The sequence below is a fragment of the Xylaria bambusicola genome, assembly GCF_022495145.1.
Source record: "Xylaria bambusicola strain CBS 139988 unplaced genomic scaffold F5B22scaffold_4, whole genome shotgun sequence".
NCBI classification, from domain to species: domain Eukaryota; kingdom Fungi; phylum Ascomycota; class Sordariomycetes; order Xylariales; family Xylariaceae; genus Xylaria; species Xylaria bambusicola.
Window position 1 is genome coordinate 563,761 of NW_025953557.1, and position 21,078 is coordinate 584,838.

Sequence of the window (21,078 nt, forward strand, 5' to 3'; positions counted from 1 at the left end):
CTTGTGCGACTGGAAAAGGAGGTAGCTAAATGAGAGGATGAACGTAGATGGTCTCGGTGATTGAGAGTGATGCGAAAATTCCCCAGGAAGGAGTGTGCAAACAAACCCAAGAGAGTGGTGTGTCGATGGAACAAGATGAAGAGGACAGTGGGGTGTAGTTGGGAAAAGAGGGAAAGGAGAGATGTTGTTGATAGGATCGGATGGGGATGATGAAGTCGGGAGCTCAGAGGAGGCTTGGGAGATAAATGTCCTTTCTCCGGGCAGGTATGTGTAGGTTAGTAGGTTTAGGTAGGTAGGTACCTAGGTAGGTACCTGTAGGCTGTAGGTAGGCATCTGCTAGGTAACCTTGCCTCCCGGGGCCGGGGGGTACCTCGCAGTACTTGTGCGGGCCGGCCACCGCCCGCCATGACACAGCTACTCCACGGCCGTTGCGCAGTGCTCGCCTGGCCCGCCCAAGTACCGCGTAGGTAGAGGGGCTGTCAGCTTGGTGAGGTCAGGGTGGGGCCCACAGCTTTTTGGGGGAGGGTGAGGGGGTGGGCGAGCCGCTAACTTGGTGGAAGGGAGGGTAAGAGCCATACCACTTACTGAGACTACCTAGAGCCCAAAGATCCAGACCCCAGCCCAGCTTCGACCAGATAGATACCGGTATCTACCTACTACCTACATATGTACCTTAGGTAGGTAGGTAGGTAGGTAGGTTTATGTATTATTATGTAGATTCAAGGGCATATGTGCCTCTTAACCTGTCTACTACTTACCTACGTAGACAACAGTTCAACGTTGCTTATTCCAGTTTCGAGAAACAAGAGGAAAAAAGAGGAGAGGCAAGGCCATGAGTGGAGCCAAAATGAGGCACCAAAGCCGGGAGCTAGAGTAGGTGAGGTAAGTATCTGGTTTCTTCAGGTCGGAGCTGAACAAGGACAAATCCAAAATTCACATGATAGGCACACGATTACCTTGTAGACCGCAAGCAAATGATTGGCATAAGTTTAGAAATAGTTACTACCAACATATGTAGGCATCTATGCCTACCTCTATGTCTAAAATGTTAGCTAGATTCTGCTATTCCCGTTGCTGAATCAAGAAATCGGCCAAGATGTTTCCAGGTAACCTCCTGCATCAGCCATGGTCATTCAAGAAACCTAGGATATCTAGGTATCTTCATAGGGCTTGTCTGGAGATTGTACAACAAGTAGAGCTTGCTTCCTTTTGCGTCATGCGAAAGATGCATCAAACGACACAAAGATACTTGTTAAGATAGAATCCAGCTAGCATTTTAGATAGAACAGTTTGGCCGATTCCTTGATTCAGCAACGGGAATGGCATAAATAAGTAGGTACATAGTGAAGTGATACTGGTCGTATATCAGCCTCGTCATATTACCTACTCCTACAGTAAGTCTGCATGCACCTCGCTTATTCACTTCTCGACTGGTTTCCTGAGGTCGGTCATTCGTCACCATTCCATACAAACATCCAAATATTCTAGCAGGTGGGTAGGTTTTAGCAAGCACCCACTCTCGCCGCTCTGAGGCACCGGGACCTCGAATGTCGGCGTCCGAGCGTCCTTTCGCGGCCCCATTATTTAAACGTCGAGCTGTCAAACTCATACGCAAGCTCCAGCAGAGCTCCATATAAAAGGTAGTAGGTTCGTTGGCTTGTCTGGGGAAAACAACTGGGTCGGTCAGTGACGATCGAGACATCTTGGTTTCAAAGGGAGGTTGTCAGCTCGAGCTCCTCGAGTCAGGTCGCCGCTATCCACGAGGCTAGACTGATCGGCCAGGATTGTGTATGTAGATTTAGCTCTATTTATTCGATGGCGGAGCGAACGCCGAAGCTAAGGCTGTGTCTATCCATTATACAATTTGACCCTATTTCCCAGTGCATATTCCAAAGTACACGCATCTGCTCCCTTCAAGTTCTAAAACTTACTCGACAAACGACCCCTCTCACTGCACCCGCACTCATCCCAACCTTATTGCTAAGCTGTAAACTTGCAATATACTTAGTCAAACCGCAAAAAGCAAGGCATCAAGACTTATCATCGAGTCTAACTCGATCTCAACAGCTTGTCTCTCACTACCCTCGGCTCAATCATCACCGCCGTTCCATTAGCGTCAAGATGAACCACAAAGTCATCAACGCTGATCTCACCGTACATGATGGAATCAATTGCACTCCATTGATGCGCACCCGGATCTAAAATCCGGTGCGGTCTACTCGAGTTCTCGCTTGTCGTGTCGAAAACCACCCGATATGCTACACGTTGATTTCGTTGGGTATTGTGATTTGTAGGAGACTTGTCCTGGAGGTTCGTAGCCTGAAGTCGCGCAGAATCGATAGGGGGGCTCCCAGTCTGGGCTGCGTAAGCCTGTGCGACTGCTTTGATATCGACGCCTCGATTGATCCATCGGTCCAAGTACAAGCCAACCGGATCAGCGGCAACTGTAATACTTGAGTTCGTCCCGGGCTGCGATGATTCGTACGTGCCACAGAGGTTACTACATGCCTCACCTATGGTAATATCCTCGAGCACTGGGATGAGAGACTGGAGTACCATCTCAGTTGCGACGGTAATAACTGACCCGCTACTAGATCCGGCTACCAGGATAGACAGGGTAACACCATAGTCTGGCAAGAGCATGAGCTGCGAGTCGTATTGGCCAACGCTGCCCGATTTGGTGTAGAGATCTACAACCCGGCCGTTGGTGATACGACTTCGTGTCCGCCATATCTCCCAAGGGCTGCCGACAGAGAAGAATGGGCTGGACGTGTGGGACGTGGGCTTCATCCATTTTCTAGTGTCCAATGCCGAAAGCTGCTTGTTCTTTAGGATGCTGCGCCCAAGCCTGGCGAGATTATCTGACGACGAGTAAATACCTGCCGTTCTGCAAGTTGTTTCAAACATTAGTTAGATTCGTATATTCAACTGTACTTGCTTATCCTAGCAAGGCAGCGTTACGATCACATTACTCACGGTGTTTCCTCGCCATAATCCACGTAAAAGCCACTTTCATTTCCAGGAGGAATCACCCAAGAGCCTTTTTTCGGAGGATACGTCGCCGAGGTATCACCTAGTTTAAGGGGCCCGATGACGTTGGACTGTAGAAGGGAATCATATGGTGCATCACCTACGGCCTCGAGCACATATCCGATCAATCTGAATCCCATATTAGAATAAACCGGAGTTGTCCATGGTGCGAAGACAGGATCTCGTTTAAGGGCCCCTTGAAAATACTCTACTGCTAGTATTAGTGTCGCCTGTCGTGGTAGATGAAGACCAGCTATCCCATACCTTGACGATTGCAAGGAGGCAAACTCGTATTGCCAGCACAGTGTGGTATATCTTCAGGAGATAACTCTGGTAGACCAGTCTTCATCCAAGGAAACCCCTGGCTTGCAAGGTCTCCATTCGCATCTAATCAGAAGGATTAGCATCAATGTATCAAAGTTAGCTCAAGGAAAAGCTAAGTTACGCTATTCGAAACATGTAGATATTACTCACAGTCTCTCCCAATTCCAGACAAGTGAGATGTTAAACTGCCCACCGTTACCTTGTCCCAAGCCACATTCTCAAGTGAGGATTCATAGTCTAGTGCTGCCGCTCGCCGTAGCTCAGGTACATATTGCGTGACAGCATGGTTCCAGATGTCCCACCCGTATCCGACCAGGAGCGTGTATGTAGTCAAGACTTTAGAGATGCTCCCTATACGGTAGACGGAGTTCTTGGTGATGTGGCTAGTACTACCAGCCGATTGATTGAGGAGTGGTGAGGCGTAGTGGAAATCGAAGAAAGGGGCGTCCTCGTCATCCTGGGTTGATACTATGGTAATGGAGATGGACGAGGTGTTCGCTTCGAAATCACCAAAATTGCTATGACCGGATTGTAGAACTTGTTTCAGTGTTTCTGTGAGGTTTGAGCTCCAAGTATCTATGCTACCGGATGTTAGCAATTCGGTAGGAGGAGAATACACTGGACCGAGAAGGAAGGATGTCATGATCTGGAAGTGGGGAGTTGAAAGGATTCATATGAGCCGTTTCATGAAGTTTTGGGTTTTTGTCTCTATTGCGAGTTCCCTAGACTGGGAACCATCGAGCATTTAAGTACTTTCAGGCATGACGGTCAAGGATTGTTTAGCACCGCGGTAGAATCCATCGGGACTTTCACGGGACATCTGCGGAGGTTAACACGCTATATTACACAACCACCGAAATCTCAAAAGTACTAATTACTGTCCATCGTATGAGCTGAGCAATGTTTTCAAGGCTCGCATTTGCCCGTCTAATCGCTCGATTGAAGGCCCCGTATCTCTATGCGAGGAAGCTGTAGCTGCAATATCCCGCAATATGGTTAATGAATCCACCCAACTTTTCACCCGCGCCGTTGATAGTTCCTCCCTGATCCTATTGCCCGCTGCGACACCTGACTCTGCTAATTCAATATTTGAGATCCTCAGATGTGGTATATGAAGCATTTCTTTCGCATTTCGGTATATCCAATTATGGGCGCCTACACAAATATTGCGTATAACTCCTGGCGAAAGATCCGGCATAGTTGTAGGTGTAGGCCACATCTCGCTAGCCGTCAGTTTTCTAATCCACTCAGCCACATTGACTATCTTATGGGCTGCTTGTAGAGTCTCATATTTTACCCGCGTATCGACAATATGTCCCATCGAAGACCCAGACTCCTCGATCCCGTATTGTGAGACACAAGCGTCTAATTGCATATAACAATTCAGTTCCAGCAATGTCACAATGGCTGCATGGATGGGAGAAACGTGCTGTGTCCCTATATCAAGTGGTAGTGATACTTCTTCCAGCGAGGTCGTATTGCCGTAACATTGTATGTTAAAGGCTGGCGGACAGTCGTTCGTACGCCACTCTCTAAGTTGATTATACAGGCTCTCTATATCCTGATGTCTTGCGCCTTTTCGCTTCGCTACAGGGCTGCAGAGTATTTTTGTCATTTTTCGGGCAACGACTGCCAAGCCAAGGATAGCGTCGAAGTAGCTCTGATTTTCATGTCCGTGGAGCTGCTCTGAGAGATAGACATCTTCGTCTTGGATCCGGGAATTCATTCTGATATCAAGGCTATGGAAAGCATCCCACCCGTAAACATACCAGAACAAAAGTGCTTGACGCTGTGCGGCCCTGGAAAGGGTAGTAGATAATCCTGCTTCTGTTGTCATACAGGTATCAATGCGATACTGTAACGTCATCACGACAAGTGAATCGTGTGTTAGCAGCAAGCTTTCCAGCTGCGACTGAAGTGATGTAGTCGTTCCCTCTGGTGTCTCATATTCAAAGTCCACCATGAGTGCTAAAGCCTCCAGATCATCGAGTTTCACAATATGGCTGCTTGATGTTGACCCCCGTGCCTGAAGAAACGATTTCCTGAATCTTGAAGCAAGACGCTGCTGCAGTGACCATTTCTCTGCGACCCGAACAAAGGGGCAGCCTCGACAAGCGACTGCGAATACGAGCGCAGGGCTACCCCGGTGCGCCTTGTAGTCAGCCATGAAGCCATCTCTCGTGAGGAAGGAGAGAGATAAGGAAAAGAAGTTGAAATATGCGTCTATCGCTGTATCTAGGATTCCTGCTGGGATATCTAAGCAAAAATAGGGGCTTTGAGTTGAAGACAGAATTTCCTGCGGGCCGTCAATTGATTGTAGAGAGAGGCTTGGCATATTATTCCACTGTGAAGCAACTTCTGGTGTATCTTGGGCGTCTGGGAAAATCGAGTCAAGAAATGCAAGACTATTGGGACTGAGCTCGAATGCAAAGTCTGGGCATGGTGGCAACTGAGAAACTGTTACTGAGCTTTGAGTGGATAGAACAACAGTACTACCACTACTTGATGGACGGGAGACATTAGAAGCAGTAGTGGTGGCAGCATCATGAAGTTGAAGAGGTGATGTAGCATTTCCAAGGGGTAAGGCTGAATTTCCTGGAGACGCTGATTCATTGTCGCTGGTCAAAGTATATTTTGTTCGTTGGACGGGGTTTGTCTCAGTCAACATGCTGACACCAAGCATCCTCTTTTTAGGCGAGCTTTTCTGTTTTCGCTGAATACGGATGTCATCACATTCGAAAGTGCAACGCGTCTGGCGCCAATCACACTGGGAGCAAGTTGGGAGCCCCGATGCAGCGCGAGAAGAACGGTCGCACTTTATCTTCCGTCGAAAGCAGAAATCGCAAGATTCACGTTCTAGTCCTCGCTTTAAGGGCATTTTCTGCTAGTACCTCGAACTTTAGTAGGGAACGTTCAATGTGGTCATTAGAAATATTCTCGGGGAAATGTTATAAACTCTTTTCAACAATACTGTATGATTAGGCTGCGTTTAAAAGATATTATCCGTCTGGATGTCAGAGTGGCTGGCTGCCTTATTAGGCAGCAGCTTAGGTTCCATGCTCTCTCATCGTCTCTCCCGCCTATAAAGCCCGTATAACTACTTTTTTTTTGTGGTTTTAAAATGCATACTTAGACAATGTATAGAAGCACATTTTAGTAAACTATTTTGTTAATCCTGCCATCTTTCAATAGACAGACACTACCTAGTTCTACTCACGCTCTCGACACTTGTGTTCTACTCTGTAATACCTGCTATGTTCGGAGTCACTACAAACCATGCTCCAGACTGAGTGTGTAGACAGAAGGCAAAATTTGGTGCCGATTACATGAAGTTTTTTATTCAATAGAGAAAATTTAGCCAAAGTCGCCATGCGTACAATACCTGTCTGGTATTGCATATGAGAAGGGATGTTGTAACTGTGCTGGCCCAGGGAGATCTCCGTGACAGTCTTGAAAGTGACGGAAGAACTTTAGAAGTTGGGTCTTACCATTCGTTTGTTGAACTTTCTCTCTCCAAGCTGGCTTTTATAACAAGGGCAGTTGAACTGGGCTTGGAACTGAGGATTCTGATTATAATGATCAACTAGGGCTGCAGTAGTCCTTGACCAACCAACTCCTTCTCGGCTGTTGGTGGCTTGAGATGACTCTATATACAAATAATCTGCCAGCCCAGACCGCCTGGGTCTCTAGGGTCTGTTTCAAGAAGCGAAGTCTGTATAACCTCACTTTCCAATATCACCCAATATTGCCTGCATGTCTTGGAAGGTCATGAACAGCCTGCAATGGTCCTTCGTACGGCCGAAGTGCAAGGCGAACTGCATTCTTCAACCGGCACAGAGGTTACACGTGTAACAGCTTTATATCAGAGACCAACTCATAAACACGATCCCATGGCGCCACTGTTACATTATCACCTTCTAGTGCTTTTAAGAGTGAACGGACCCCTTCATTCAGGTCGTTTGGTTGGTCGGCGTAGCTTGGTAGAATGAAACCAGGTCTTTCCATTATCTGCTTACGAATGACGACCCGTGCCCTAAATAGGAGGACCTCCGTGAAGTTTAGAGTTATAACTGCCCATGCCGAAGCAGTGATTGAAAACAGATTATGAATCTTTTACCAAGCTCTCGAAAGTCCAGAGCAATCCACCTACTTGATAGTAGAATGATAAGAATAGGGCTTGGCGAGAAATACTGGAACGTATCGAAATAGCTTACTTTTCTGATCCAAAAACTGTCACCTACCCCGTTTGGCTTCGCACCTACACGGAGGAGAAGGTCAACGCTCCTTTGCTGTAGTCGATCACACGCGAGGCCGAGAGGTGTGATCAATTGCCCTGTAGAATGGTTAGCTGAGCTATGGCGGGGGGCGTTAATATCATATCCCATGTCAAGGAGTATATCGAAAACGCGAGAGTCTGTACTGTCTCCTGAAGCAACTGCACTGTGAAGGGCATCAACACCAAGGTCAGCATTGTGAGTAATTAAAAACTCGAGAGTTCTAGCCGAAGCAAAATATAGTGGATCGCCATTTAGCTTGAAGCCGGTAGGAAACAGGGACGGCTGGTATTCCTGAAGAAGAAAACTGGCACAGTCGTACCTAGCCGCTTGGATAGCATTGCGCACCAGGTCTGTGTTTCGGTCGTTAACTAAAGATGGGGTGAAGAGGCTGTCCCCCAAGGAATACAAACGGTGGTCAATAACAAGCTGCGGTAACGCTTGTGTTGACGATGCCGGCCATAGCGGATACCTTTCTAACAGAAACTTCAATGATTCTAAATTGTGCGCTGCTGCTAAGGCGAGAATTCTTCCGACACCCCTGTGTAAAGACCTGGCCAACGCCAGCCCTGCGAATACAAAGTATCGAGGGTGGCAAGTGAAAGCGAAAGAAGCGGTAGATCTCCGTGCTCGATGGCGTGAGCGATGGGCTTCGGAACTTGGTTGGATCGAACCATTAGGGCTGCTCTGACAGCTGCTTTTGCTAATGGCTCGGTCAAGGTTCGACTGGTTCTTGCTAAACTCAGTAAGGCCCTTGGGCTTAGGCAAGAGCTCACACTGAGGAGTGTATCGAATGTCAATTCAATGGCCATTTTGATTGATTGATAGCTGAATGTGCTTAAGTACTTGTGGAATGGTTATGGGGATTAATGCCCTTCGGCTTCGACGCAGTTATAAATCACCCTTCAGTTCATTTTCTTTGTTCTGGTTCGGTATCTGTGTTTAGTTGGGATCAATTATCAACCTCGCAAAGTACACATATGCATGTGGTTGTTATCCTGGAAAAAGAACAAAGAGGTTGTTACATGATTCTAGTAGCTTAGGTAGGTACCTAGATATAACAATGGCTCATGTTTAATTAAGTACCTAGGTACCTATGCCATGTACCTACCCCTAGATAGCCTTTGTGTGTGTACCCACTCAACCTGTAGCGCGTCGGCTGGCTCCCAGCCAATCATCCCAAGTATTCTTAGCAGCAGTGAGCGGTGAAAGAGCATGCTGGGCAGTACCGTACCATTGACTGGCGTTGATCTGAGCAACCCTTGCTTTCTGAGCTCTCGTCCCGTTCTGCCGGTGCCGGTACCTGGTGTCTATTCTCTTTGGCTGTCGCAGTGGATTAGAGTGCAGACAGGTCTTTATTGCTCTCAGTGCCATCTTTTTTCTACTATGTTCCTCTTATAACCTCGTTGATCGTCAAGCGCCATGACTGGTTCATCCCCGGCGACGCGTCGATCGCGACAATGGAGTAGCCCGTCCCGCTCTCGGATATCTGACATTCTTGCTGAGAATAGGCATACTGAGTTGAGCCACCAAGATGCCCTAGCTGCTGCTCAAGCCGAACACGAACGCGTTCGCGATGCCGCCATTAGGGTGTTTAAGGACCACGAGTTGAAGGAGGAACACCGCCGTCTGCAAGAACGCGAGGAGGTCATCATCCAGCAGCAGCGAAGAGAAGAGGATAGGATTCGTAACGAGGAGAGGTTACGCGCCGAAGAAGAGCGACTACGGGCCTTGAAATTGAAGACGGTACCGAAACTGCCACCAGAGGAACCCCCAGCCTCTTCACCCAAGCCAACCTCTACACTTCAACCAAATGGCTCCGGGCCATCAAATTCGATAACAGCAACAAACTCGCTTAACAAGCCGGTGCCGGTATTGACCACAGAAAAGGAGCCGCCTATCACTTCTCAGCCGTCATTAAATGTCCCAACACCACCAGTAAATGGGATCAAGCTTGCTTCGCCCGACCAGGCACAGTTGCTTCCACAGGGGCAACCTAAATCTTCGCCATTTGCTACTTCGCCAACACCAAGTTCTTTCCTCAAGCCTGCTACTTCACAAAATGCTCAGTCAGTTGGGCCGGCATCCAAACCACAAACTGATCAATATGTAGTGATACATCAGAATCTTAAAAAGCTGCGCGCCTCTTTGGCCGAACAAGCCAAAACACTGCCACCACTTAAAGCTCGGATGGGAGACATGAGGCGAGAACTGAGGAAAAGTTTAGGTCAAATCGTCGCGGAGAAGGGAGCCAACAAGAAGCAGGTGAGTAATTGATCGCTGATCGTCTTTATCCTTATTCAACAAAGCTAACTTATCAAGATCACAACAATCCAGAAGCTACTAGAAGAGTCACTTAGTGGCAGCGTTCCGAGTGCAATGGTGGACCCTTCTCAATATGTCATAGACGAACGGGGACCAATGGAGGGGGCTTTACGCAATGAGGCGCAGCTTCCTTCGCTCTTCCTTTATCTTCTCAATATCTTCGCTAAAACCATTATTAACCAGTTCATCAATGAGTGCGGCGCTCAACCAAAAGCAGCTGACCCTCTTGGTGTGATTGCCGCTCAAATATTTTCCAACAAATTCTACCATTGGAGGGGTAGAACTCTCGTAGATATTCTGATGGCTAAATATCGAGTGGCGTGTCCTGTCCTCTTTGGCTACCATGGCAGCGAAAGCACAGAGCAGGGCCGCGCGAGACTCGGATGGAGGAGAGACGGGACTGGGTGGGCACCAGAACAACAACATATCGATAGGATGAAAGGCCTTGCCGTGGGATACGCGGCAATCTCCCTCCGCGATTTCTCGAGATCTCCTAACACAAATCCCTGGCCGCCATCTAAATACTGGACAAGTTTGGCGAAAGTTGTCAACACACCTCCCGCCGAGATCTCCAATACCCAGTGTGTGGTACTTCGCGGCATGATCGAGATATATGAGGAGCGCTTCATCTACTTCTATGGAAGTGCCGCTATTGCTGCTCTTCGCTTGGCATTGGTTGATTTCCCCAATAAAGCGCAGGCTAAAACACCGGGTACTTCTGGCTTGCAAGTTCTTGCACAGATGTTGAAACGAGATATCGGACTAGAACTGTAAGGATTAAGCTGTAGTAGTCATGGCATTGCATTTACTTTGGGACATGATATAAATTACCGGTCTGGGAAACCACCTTGTATCAAACTGGCGTTGAGGTTATATAGCATATATCCGGCGTCCAAAGTTCAGTCTTGGCAGGAAATGTACAGATTGACATTGCTTGGAAGACAAAAATCTGTGGGAATCATAAGTGTAAGAGGTTGATCGGTTTCCTATCGCTCATGCAACTAAGTGAATACTCCCGCACGCCATTGCTCGCTTGAAGCGCAAAATGAGACTCTAGTGACTATAATACAAGCAATAATACCAATAAGATAATTAAGACTGTGATGAGTACCGCAATGCAGCAACTACTATACCGGTCTTCGTTCCGCCGCATTACATATCCGAGTTTCTGCATACCCGTCTGCAGCCTTCCACCAACACGGTCTGCAAGGGTATCTACATGTTCCAACATCTCATGCTGCTCTTCGAGCTCGCGTCCCATGTCATCTGCTTGTCGCCGCAGGTTTCCGACTGTCACAAATACCCCATCTAGCTGCTGGTCTTGCTCCCGCATCATCTGCAGCTGTTGCTGGTGCTCGAACTCGGCGTAGTTGTCGTCACCTTGCGCAGAGCCAGTTTCGTCAAGAGCGAAGGCGCTCGGAGGTGGCAGGTCTTCATTCGCTGCCGCCCTAGCTGCGGCCGCAGCTCTCGATGAACCCGAAGGGCCGGAAGAGGAGGCAAGTGTGGCGGTTCGGCGCTCTAGCTCCTCGCGCATGTCCTCGATTTCACCGCCAACCTCATCAACTAGCTTTTTCCGGCGCGAGACCTCGTGCGCAGACAGTCCATAATGAGAAGGGTCCGATTCAACGGCACGCACAGATTCGACCAGATCTGCAAGATCTTCGGCCAATGTGGAAAGCGCGGATTCGAGATCTGAGCGCGCCGACGCGACTTCGGGAGACTGTGTAGGTGTGCTGCTGAGGCTGCGGATACGGAGGTAAGAGGCGAAAAGCGGTCGGGCGTTTTGCATCTGCGCAAGAACATCTCTATATGTTTGGGGCGGTTGGCATTCTAGAAGACAAGGTAAATTGGAGGTTGACTGGGTGTTACGTACTGTTGGACCTGGAGGAAAGGATCCTCCTCGTTAACTGAGGACATCATCCTGCCGGGTTGAAGATTTGCGCAATCATCTAATGCCTACATCTGTGCACTCTATGACGTTGCCAGCGATCTATAATAACCATAAGGGGTTTGAGAGGTTGTAGTGTAAATGCGACATACAAAACATCTTGCATAGTCGTGGTCTGGCTCAGTTAGATGACGTGTAGCTACAAGCTGCCAGCTTTGCCAGCTGTCAGCAGCGGACAGTTTTACAACCCAAGCATGCTGATTAGAATTTCAGGTGCAAGTTTCAACAATTCATCCAAAGTACATCCAGAATTTTGAAGATCATAGAACAGTCTAAGGATGATACCATCTAAACCGCTTCCCTACGTCGATTGCTGGGCTACCTCAGAAGAGTACGTCGACAATCTTCTGCAGTTTGTGACTACATCGGATACATTTCAAATTCTATGCGGTGGCGTACACGTCCTAGACTTTTTTACTAGTGAACCCGGACTTTTCAGTTCAGTCATACCTGATGAGTGGCAGCCATGGCTCCTACAGTGCGATCCTATGAGGCTTTTAGACATTCTTCTGAGGGAAGATGTTGACTCACTTCTAGAGCCCCGACTACCTGAGAGTCTGTTAAGATACATCAAGGATATCAGGAAATTCTCCTTGGCACGACAGCTCTCTATAAGTGAAGAAAAGCTTCCTAAATTGACATGGAAGATGTCGGTTGGGATGAAGCCAAAGAAAGTACACGAAGTGAGAAATTTTGCGGGCTATGTGGATCAACTCGCCAAAGATATAGAGTCCGAGTTTGACAATAGGATTACGCACTTCGTCGATTTTGGCAGTGGTCAAAACTATCTCGGCAGAGCTCTGGCGAGTGCTCCATATAACAAGCAAATTGTCGCTGTCGAGGGGAGAGAGCACAACATAACCGGTGCCAAAATGCTCGACTCGATCGCAGGCGTCGCGGAGAAGCCCAAGATAATTAGAAACAAGAAGCTCTGGTTACAACAGCTCGATAGTATAACCCCAGAGGACCAACGGGGTGAGCGCGCATTGAAAAGGGCCGCCAAAGTTATCAAAATCCCCGAAGGTTACGCGGCTGATTTGAGACCCCGGAGCGAATTCGAGACTGTCTACACTCCAGAAGAAGGCAAGGGATTTATACGTTACATAGAAGGACGGTTAGAATCTGGAGATCTTAAAGATGTTATTGATAAATTAGAAGCCACCCACTTGGAGTCAGACAAAACCCAAGCGGATCTTAGGCTGATGGCGATCTCGATTCACTCATGTGGAAATCTTTCTCATCATGGGATCCGCTCGCTAATTCTCAACCCGTCTGTTCAAGCTATCGCTATTGTGGGCTGTTGTTACAACTTGTTGACTGAGAAACTAGGGCCGCCAACTTACAAGCATCCCTACATGCGACCCAGTCTTCAAGCGTTGAATGGCCGGGTGATTAGGGAATCAAACGCACACGATCCTCACGGGTTTCCTCTGAGCGATCGCCTGTGTACCTATCGAGGCGATGGCATCCGTCTGAACATTACTGCTCGAATGATGGCGTGTCAGGCTCCAGCGAATTGGACAGAAGCTGAGAGCGATGGCTTCTTCACTCGGCATTTCTTTCGTGCAGTTTTGCAGAAGATTTTTCTTGATCGTGGCATCATTTCGAAAGTATATCACGATGGCACACGAGTGAGTGACGATTCATCTCAGAGTCCATTCAACATGAGCACCAATCCCGTCGTACTCGGGTCACTCAGTAAATCCTGTTACAAGTCGCTACACGCTTACGTTCGGGGTGCAGTCACTAAGCTGACTACCGTTTCCGACCACCGCGAGCAGTGGGACATCGTAAAGGAAAAGATGAGTGACATCACCGACGAAGAGATTGCCAGGTATGAGCGCCAATACGGACCCCGCAAGAGAGAACTCAGCGCTGTCTGGACGTTGATGGCGTTTAGCGCGGCGGTTGTCGAGTCTTTGATCGTTACGGATAGGTGGCTTTTCCTAAAGCAGCACTCCGACCTGGTACAGGATGCCTGGGCTGAAACCGTTTTTGACTACCGCCAGAGTCCGAGGAACCTGGTTGTTGTTGGTGTCAAGAAACCGCAGCCCTGAGACGGCCGGGAGAATCCTACTTTCTCGGCCGAAGACATGTCGTCAGCGGCCCATAATGGAAGCATTAGCTGATGTTACGCGGCCTATCCTGGCTCGAAGCTAGGCAACTTTCAAAACGGCATGAAATTCCTATCATTGACCGATCATTGCTATCAGGGCTTTTTAGAGCCGAACCAGTATTGTGTCCCCGCCAAATGATACATATTGGTCATTTGACCCCATGCATGAACCTGCATGGACTAAGGTCATTGGCCAAGAACACCAATCCAAGCAACTGGTACTTTTATCAGCTTTGGCTGGAACATATATGTACTGTAGAGGCATCTCCTCACCATTATCAGTTAGTCGACAAAGAGGACCATGGCGTCGAGATCGAAGCCATTGATGACACTAAACGTGTACTCTTTGCTGTGACGCTTGAACGAACCAACTACATTATTCTTGATGGTACAAAGTAGCTGCGAATTTGGGTATGGAGTCCTCAATCTGCCAAGCCCGCAATAAGCCGTGATTGTGACGACATCTTGGATTACCTGGTGCTGTTGTCTAGCCTTGACCATGCTAGGAATGAAGGAGACGGCGATGATGTAGGGAATTCATCCCACGCAAGAATCCTAGCTCTTGCAGCGAAAGCTCTCTACGACAGCCATATATCACGCCATAACTACGAAGCAGGCCGAAACTTTGGTGGTATTGCCAGCGAAGCTGGCGTACGTGCGTACGCTACCCAGCAGGCGCCGCGGGGGGCTTCAACAAGTGGAGTATCGTGAACTAGCGGACGAAACCCCCAATCTCCAATTCCCACATGGTGCCGGCGAGATGAGGTGGTTCCAAGGACTCAATTGCCGCACTTGGTTCAGTCGTGCAGATGATTGTTTGTTATACGAGTTGCTTGAGCGGAAGTTGGTTTAATATTCCCTCGGCAATGCAAGGAACAAGTTTGAAAGATTATACCTAGGTATATGCTTTGTTTCCCAGAAACACATATATCAATCGCTAGTACATATTTGTTCCAAGTTGCAAGAAATGTCCAGCTACACTAGACTTACACCTGCCGTTGCCGAGGACCTCGGAAGGTGTCAAGGAAGGCGTCAATGCGCCTCTTGTGCAGAGCAATGCTTGCATCAGCAACTATGTAAGTAGGTAGGTACCTATATACTAGCTGAATATGCACCTAGGTGGCCACGATCTGGACCGGTGTATACCTACATGGCCATCTTGGGGGGATGTCTGAAGTGGCGGATGGTCAAATGACGGTTGTGAATGTGAATGTGATAGGGCTTGAGTTGTTTTGCGCCTAGCTACGACGTAGTAAGTCGGTAAGCAACATTGAGGTCGTAATAGAGAATATTATACCCAGCCAAGCAAGCCCCTCTCCAACTTGTGTGTGCTTAAGGACAGCAGGTACAGTACCGACTGACTTATGTAGTCAGGTATAAAATACATACCATATCTCCTACAGTGCCTGCCATAGAGTACATAGTTAGTACCATATATATCCCTCCCAAAGTTCGATACTATTTTGGCTGCCGTTGTTACATGGATTGCTTACATAGTACATACTTCGTACATGTAAATACTAGTACGTATCTGCGCACAGGTAGGACCAATCCTGCAACGAGCCGCTTCACTACCTATGTAAGTAGGTACTCTACAATGGACAAGTGTAAGTTAGGGCAGAAACTAGGTGCTTACCTAGTAGGTAGGGACTGGGTTAGTATCTTGGTAGGGTCTTACTTGGTGTGGGAGGATGATACAGTACCTAGGTAGGTAGGCAAATGCCTACAGCAGTAGTACCGTGTAATGTTGTTAGGAGGTAACTACAGTATTACTGTATTGGTACATGTAGGGCTCTAGAATCCCACGAGCCCTCCGGGTAACTTGGGAAGTGTACTAGGTATATAACCTGTACCTACCTACTCCAAACCATCTCAGCATCTGAGACTAACAGCAAGAAGAACAACCCCCCACGCCCGGAAACGTGGAAGATCCTTTCCTGTCTCCATGTATGCGGGAGTAAGGCCGGCGTAAGTGGAATTGTACTATTTAGTATTTACCTACTACTAGGCAGGTAGTTCCACCGTGATATACTAGGTATGTATGTACTCTTATCGCTAATGTAGATATTCCTTCCTCCAGCACACACGCCCCTCTCCTTACTGACTACATACCGTATGTAGTGCCCAAGTGTGTAGGTAGGTACCGGTAGGCATTCAATATCATATATATCCGCTCTTTCGATGCGTTGCTGCGAGATACGCCCGAAACAAACTAGATCGCACACTGCAGCCAATGCCGCGGGAACAGCCATGGCGGGAGTTGTTGTTTTCACCCCTTACGTCTTGTCTGCGGGATACCCTATTCAGGATTGTTCAGGGAAGACGCAGATGGCTTGCATGACGAATTGCCCTTTACGCAGTCCATATTTGCTGCCCAGGAACAACAGCGTATTCTGACGGCCGTGATAATGATAATGACGACGATGACGATGGCGGCGGAGACTACGGTCCCTAGCTATTATTAAAGTCAACTCACCTACCTAGCTATCTACACACTGAAATATCAACTCAACTCAACTCAACTCAGCCGCCTGTCTGCTTGCCTTGCCGAACCTGCTTATCTCAGGTAACTACATACCTAGTAGTAGACCGGTTTTAGGACGCCGGTCTGTCACCGTGGTCCCAAGCACCACAACTCTAGTGCTCTAGCAAGTTGCTTTATTGACCAAGTCTTGTCCCCGTGCCTCTCTAGCCTAGAGTCCAGGGCAAACAAGCGCACCAAAGCCAATACCGTACTTGTTTAAGCCTCCGTGCCCCTCACTTCATATCACAGTACATAACAGTACAGTTGCCCCCTCGCACATTCCGGCCCCTTTGCCTCTGGCGTTGTGTAGGCAGGGAAGAGACATCCGACATCGTCGTCCAAGGAGAGATCTGCTTTGGGTGCTCTGCAGGTGCAGCGACATTGCAGCCGCACATCAGCCAGACAGGGAAGCAACCACGACAAAACACATCTTCATGGCATGGCATGGTGCAACAACGCCAATGCCGTGCCGATCTATCTAAACTCCACCATTCAAAGTTCAAGTGGCGCCAACAATGCTGCGTTATCTCGCCCTGACTCGACAAACTTTGTCGTGAGACCTGGTGAGACCTAGTTACGATAGCTATCTTGAACCCTTCCCGCCCTCTAGCGCTGGACTACTGGGCTAGATTGCCCGTTAGTTTTACACTTCGTCTGTACGTCAAATCTCTCTGCTCTCCTGCTCCCACCCAATTCCACTCCAGTCTCGGCGTCCTTTTCTCATACCTTAAGTAGTAGGGAGCAGACCACACTAGCCCCAACTTCCCATCTTCTCACTTGTGTCCACAGAAGCTCCGATTAACAGCCCTATCTGCCATCATAGCTATTTCGGCTGACTCATTTCTCTGTGTACACCACGACGTCGGCGTTGGCCTCACTTTCGTCCAAAGCCGAGCCAAGACCCTGACTCCCCAGACTACCTTTTTCCCCGTTAACAATAATAAAGAAATATGGGATTTGGAACTTCAATTTACAAGTCACAACGGATTTCGCATAGCAATACATGCTGTCTTGGGCGTCCTACACTGGTTGCGATTCTCTCGGTCTTCGCCAATCATCATTTACACCGGCTTTATACTAGGGGAACGCCCGTGGGTGCCTTTAAGAGGGTGCTTCCGACATTCGGGAAGTGCTTGGCGCCAATTGGGACGCACGGCGGCTTCATTTCAGTGGCGATACAATGAATGCCCAAATATCATTTCTAGTGAGCAAGCCCCTCTTCACTTCTCTGCTTCTTCAATGCTGCTCAATTTGACACAATAACTCGTGGGAGTTACTCGTGTTCGATGACGAGGTCCGCCTGTGGTTTTGATGTGAGAAATCTTCTGTCACATCACATAGTACCTCGAAGCATGCCAGAACTGCGTTGCGGCATGCGAGTTGAGCTGGCCATGCTGTGCATGCACAGCAGCCACGAGACGATGTAGTCGAAATGCTTACGGTTAAAACATCCAGGAGGGAACCTTCAGCCTAGTACATGTTCCTCTAGACTTATATCCGACTTTTTTGCAGCCCATAGTCCAGGTGCTTCTGCCCCAAGGTGCCGGTGAGGCCGGTACAATCAATGGGGAAGATGGGCTCGGGAATAACACGAGACATACATTCCTTAACATCAGCATAACGCCCATCGAATGCTCGGTCGTGTGTCACAGCAATTGGGCCAAGACAGTGTTTGAGCCTGTTGTCAATCGGTTGCCGCGAGATGTTGCAAAACGTGTCACCATATCGAAAGACGCTTACCTAGTTCTCTCCGTTATCAGTGCGGGGATGGACGCAGGAAATCGGGTCTTGGAACTAACGTCACCCCTGGCACTGGCTGGCATTCCAATTCTATTTATCACGACGTACTATTCTGATTTCATATTGGTACCAAAGAAGAAGAAAGACACAGTTGTACAAGCTCTGCTAGCTCGGGGCTTTGAATGTATCGAGGATGAAGATTCCTACGTATCACCAACCGTCATGTCACATGGTCGGGCGAAGAGTCAAGGTAGTGAACCACCATCGACACCTCCGCCATCCAGCGTCGCAGAGCTACAAAGGAGGACCTTTGACTTACTCACGAAGCGGAATGTGATCCCGTATATATGTGACGGTCTTAGCCTTGTTCAGTGTTCTGGCCGAGATGTATCTGAGCTGATTGACTTCGGCGCCCGGCGAACAAATCAAGGCTGGTCAACGGCTAGCAATGGACACAGGACTAGCTGGCTTGATCATATGGATACGAAGCTATATACAAGCCTTATCGCAGTTTTGGCTGGCCAACCAAAATTTTTGTCTATCACGTTAGCACTAGAGGATGCCCCCTCTTTGCTAATAGACAAGACTCTCCTCCATGTCTTCGGCGACTCTCTTGTCGGAGATACCGAGGGCGACCTTGTACCTATATTCCTCGACCTCGTTAATTTACCTCTCGAGGCCACAGGAATCGTTTCTGGCGTGGCCGGAAAGCTCGTCGAGGAGATGCATATGATAGAGACGGGTGTTAGTGCCGAGCTGTCATATCTCTCAACTGCACGTGCGGGCGCTGTGATATTGTCCAATGAGCAGTCTATGAAAGCTCTTGAGGTGTTGAGACCACTTCTCGTGAAAGAAAAGTGATAAGGAAAAGAAACTCCGTTGCATGAGAATGGCTTCAACGGGTGGCATGTTTATTTGTACAAATTATGAATATGTCAAACGGTTTGTTAGCTATGAGGTGTTGGAACGAAAAGCATTCCACGAGAGCGGCTTACGTCTTTACGATTATCTATGACTTACGCATTACCCAAAAACTTAGGCGTGGTGAATCGGATAAAGTGGATTTTTTATATCATTGGGAAGGGGTGTTCGTGCATCGGGAGGAGACATTGTGAGGTTCGCATCTCAAGCCTTAAAAAACCTTTCGGATTATGTACTATTGTTAGGCGTTTGATCAGGGAAACTTCAATAGGCGTAGTATGCGAGGTTATATGACTGCCTGCTACATCTAGGTAGATCTACTTGCGTCGGTTGAAGCCCAGTTGAACGGCGAGCCAGTCGGGAGCGATCCACGGTTCCGCCGCTTTTGTATATTCACGTACTCTCCCATGGGATAGCAAGCGTTAGAATGCATCTAACCCAGGTTCTGATATCTCATTTCACCTGTCTTTTTTCTTCACGATGATTTTCGTATATTTGAAACAGCGCATCAACTGCACACCCGGAACAGCACCTTGCCCCCTTTGGGTCGTTGGATGCGGAAGCTCCCTATACGTGGGAAACATCCCTGAGCGATGGCCGGATTACCAAGATGTGACGAGGGATGGAGACAGAGGAACTACGGCGCATGCAGTGTCACGTAGGTAGGTGAACAGAAAGCGGAAAGCCGGATACGGGATGCCTACTAGTGTACCTGAGCAGCCAGCAAGCCACCTTGCCTACGCGAGGGGGAAAAGCTTTGGGGCAAGGGAGGGGAACGTTCATACAAGGCACGCGACGGCAGCCAGCAACTCAACGAAGAAGATGAGGTAGGTAGTATCTGTCTAGGGTGTGACGTGAAGCAAGCCAGGTACATACCCGCCCGACCTACCTACATCCCTACCTGCTCGCTGTCCTGTGGCATATTCAGTACATATATGGCACGTTCTACGATGTTTGAAGGCAAGCATTGTACCAGATGGAGGTTGCAGACGGCTTCCGGGGCAAGGGGGTTGGTGGAGGGCGAGGGGATCTGCGGGTTGGATGTGATGGGCATGGAGGACGAGCAGATTTCAATCACACCCCGATTGCCCAGATGTTCATTCATGTATTATGTATGTATGTCATGCAGGAGAGGTGAGGGTGTATTGCATATACAACACGCGATGGGCTGGCTGCTCCCCACCCACCGTCCCAGCTCTCCCACGATAGGTCCATACATGTCACTCTGCACGTTGTGTCCGAACTAGGTACACTATCTACACTCTAGAGCAGGAAGCTAATTGTAGGGGAAACGGGAACTAGCGTGTGTGGCATGCGAGGGTCTTTAAGGGTTCGTGGTAAAGCTGAGTCAGTACGTAGGTATGTATGTGCTGATGGTCTCAGAAATGTCTGTGATGGGCAGATAGCTTAGTTTGGTTGCCTTCTGTGTCTCTGAAACGAGAGACATGAGGCAGAATTGCGAGGTCGAAAAGACAGATGATATAGATCATCTGGGTTACTTTCACTACGCAGTGAAATAGGTATTCCCATGAATGAGTATCCGACCTAGGTGTCTTGGTTACTTACATAGTAAGTCTGGGGATCACGTCTAGCAAGCGGGGCGATATCCACGACGAGTGGTTACGCAATTGCACATTGGGCCATGGCTGACCAACCCGCTCATTCGCGAGCACAGGCCGCCGCCACCAGTCCAGTCTCGTTTACAGACTACGATGCCTTGAGCATCTACTACGAAACTGAGATACTCATCGGGGAATTCTCGATACATGCACGCCTTTGTTACACCGAAGCGTAGGTGTAGGGATTCACACTTATGCTGGCCGGAACCCGTTGCTCTGGGGACTAGAATTGACAACCTTGAACGAGAAGGGACGGG

General features: G+C 48.6%; 8 protein-coding genes across 8 annotated transcripts; 3 read left to right on the top strand and 5 right to left on the bottom strand.

Moving 5' to 3' along the window:
* Positions 1-2,049: 2,049 nt before the first annotated feature.
* On the bottom strand, positions 2,050-3,997 carry F5B22DRAFT_633567 (putative penicillin-binding protein; the record flags this gene model as incomplete). The annotated part of the gene is made up of 4 exons (XM_047976848.1): positions 2,050-2,887; positions 2,977-3,238; positions 3,295-3,417; positions 3,505-3,997. The coding sequence occupies 4 exons, from the start codon at positions 3,995-3,997 to the stop codon at positions 2,050-2,052; spliced, it is 1,716 nt and encodes a 571-aa protein (XP_047834823.1).
* A 120-nt stretch (positions 3,998-4,117) lies between these two features.
* Positions 4,118-6,445, bottom strand: F5B22DRAFT_590051 (uncharacterized protein). Its single transcript, XM_047973780.1, has one exon. The coding sequence runs from the start codon at positions 6,230-6,232 to the stop codon at positions 4,229-4,231; it is 2,004 nt and encodes a 667-aa protein (XP_047834824.1). The 5' UTR covers positions 6,233-6,445; the 3' UTR covers positions 4,118-4,228.
* Positions 6,446-7,405: 960 nt separating this feature from the next.
* F5B22DRAFT_342756 (uncharacterized protein) lies at positions 7,406-8,056 on the bottom strand. The gene is made up of 3 exons (XM_047970903.1): positions 7,951-8,056; positions 7,569-7,789; positions 7,406-7,500 (listed from the first exon to the last, which is right to left on the bottom strand). The coding sequence occupies exons 1-3, from the start codon at positions 7,967-7,969 to the stop codon at positions 7,468-7,470; spliced, it is 273 nt and encodes a 90-aa protein (XP_047834825.1). The 5' UTR covers positions 7,970-8,056; the 3' UTR covers positions 7,406-7,467.
* F5B22DRAFT_590058 (uncharacterized protein) lies at positions 7,667-8,690 on the bottom strand. Its single transcript, XM_047973781.1, has 2 exons — positions 7,951-8,690; positions 7,667-7,687 (listed from the first exon to the last, which is right to left on the bottom strand). The coding sequence occupies exon 1, from the start codon at positions 8,438-8,440 to the stop codon at positions 8,144-8,146; it is 297 nt and encodes a 98-aa protein (XP_047834826.1). The 5' UTR covers positions 8,441-8,690; the 3' UTR covers positions 7,667-7,687; positions 7,951-8,143.
* Positions 8,691-8,872: 182 nt separating this feature from the next.
* On the top strand, positions 8,873-10,870 carry F5B22DRAFT_342781 (GLE1-like protein-domain-containing protein). Its single transcript, XM_047970904.1, has 2 exons — positions 8,873-9,893; positions 9,951-10,870. Exons 1-2 carry the CDS (start codon positions 9,051-9,053, stop codon positions 10,725-10,727), a joined length of 1,620 nt encoding a protein of 539 aa, XP_047834827.1. The 5' UTR covers positions 8,873-9,050; the 3' UTR covers positions 10,728-10,870.
* F5B22DRAFT_342789 (SNARE domain-containing protein) lies at positions 10,697-12,026 on the bottom strand. The gene is made up of 2 exons (XM_047970906.1): positions 11,827-12,026; positions 10,697-11,758 (listed from the first exon to the last, which is right to left on the bottom strand). Exons 1-2 carry the CDS (start codon positions 11,871-11,873, stop codon positions 11,014-11,016), a joined length of 792 nt encoding a protein of 263 aa, XP_047834828.1. The 5' UTR covers positions 11,874-12,026; the 3' UTR covers positions 10,697-11,013.
* Positions 11,962-14,129, top strand: F5B22DRAFT_342783 (methyltransferase domain-containing protein). The gene has a single exon (XM_047970905.1). The coding sequence runs from the start codon at positions 12,180-12,182 to the stop codon at positions 13,956-13,958; it is 1,779 nt and encodes a 592-aa protein (XP_047834829.1). The 5' UTR covers positions 11,962-12,179; the 3' UTR covers positions 13,959-14,129.
* Positions 14,130-17,396: 3,267 nt separating this feature from the next.
* On the top strand, positions 17,397-19,412 carry F5B22DRAFT_342917 (ACT domain-containing protein). The gene is made up of 2 exons (XM_047970907.1): positions 17,397-17,745; positions 17,997-19,412. The coding sequence occupies exons 1-2, from the start codon at positions 17,722-17,724 to the stop codon at positions 19,140-19,142; spliced, it is 1,170 nt and encodes a 389-aa protein (XP_047834830.1). The 5' UTR covers positions 17,397-17,721; the 3' UTR covers positions 19,143-19,412.
* The last annotated feature ends 1,666 nt before the right edge of the window (positions 19,413-21,078 follow it).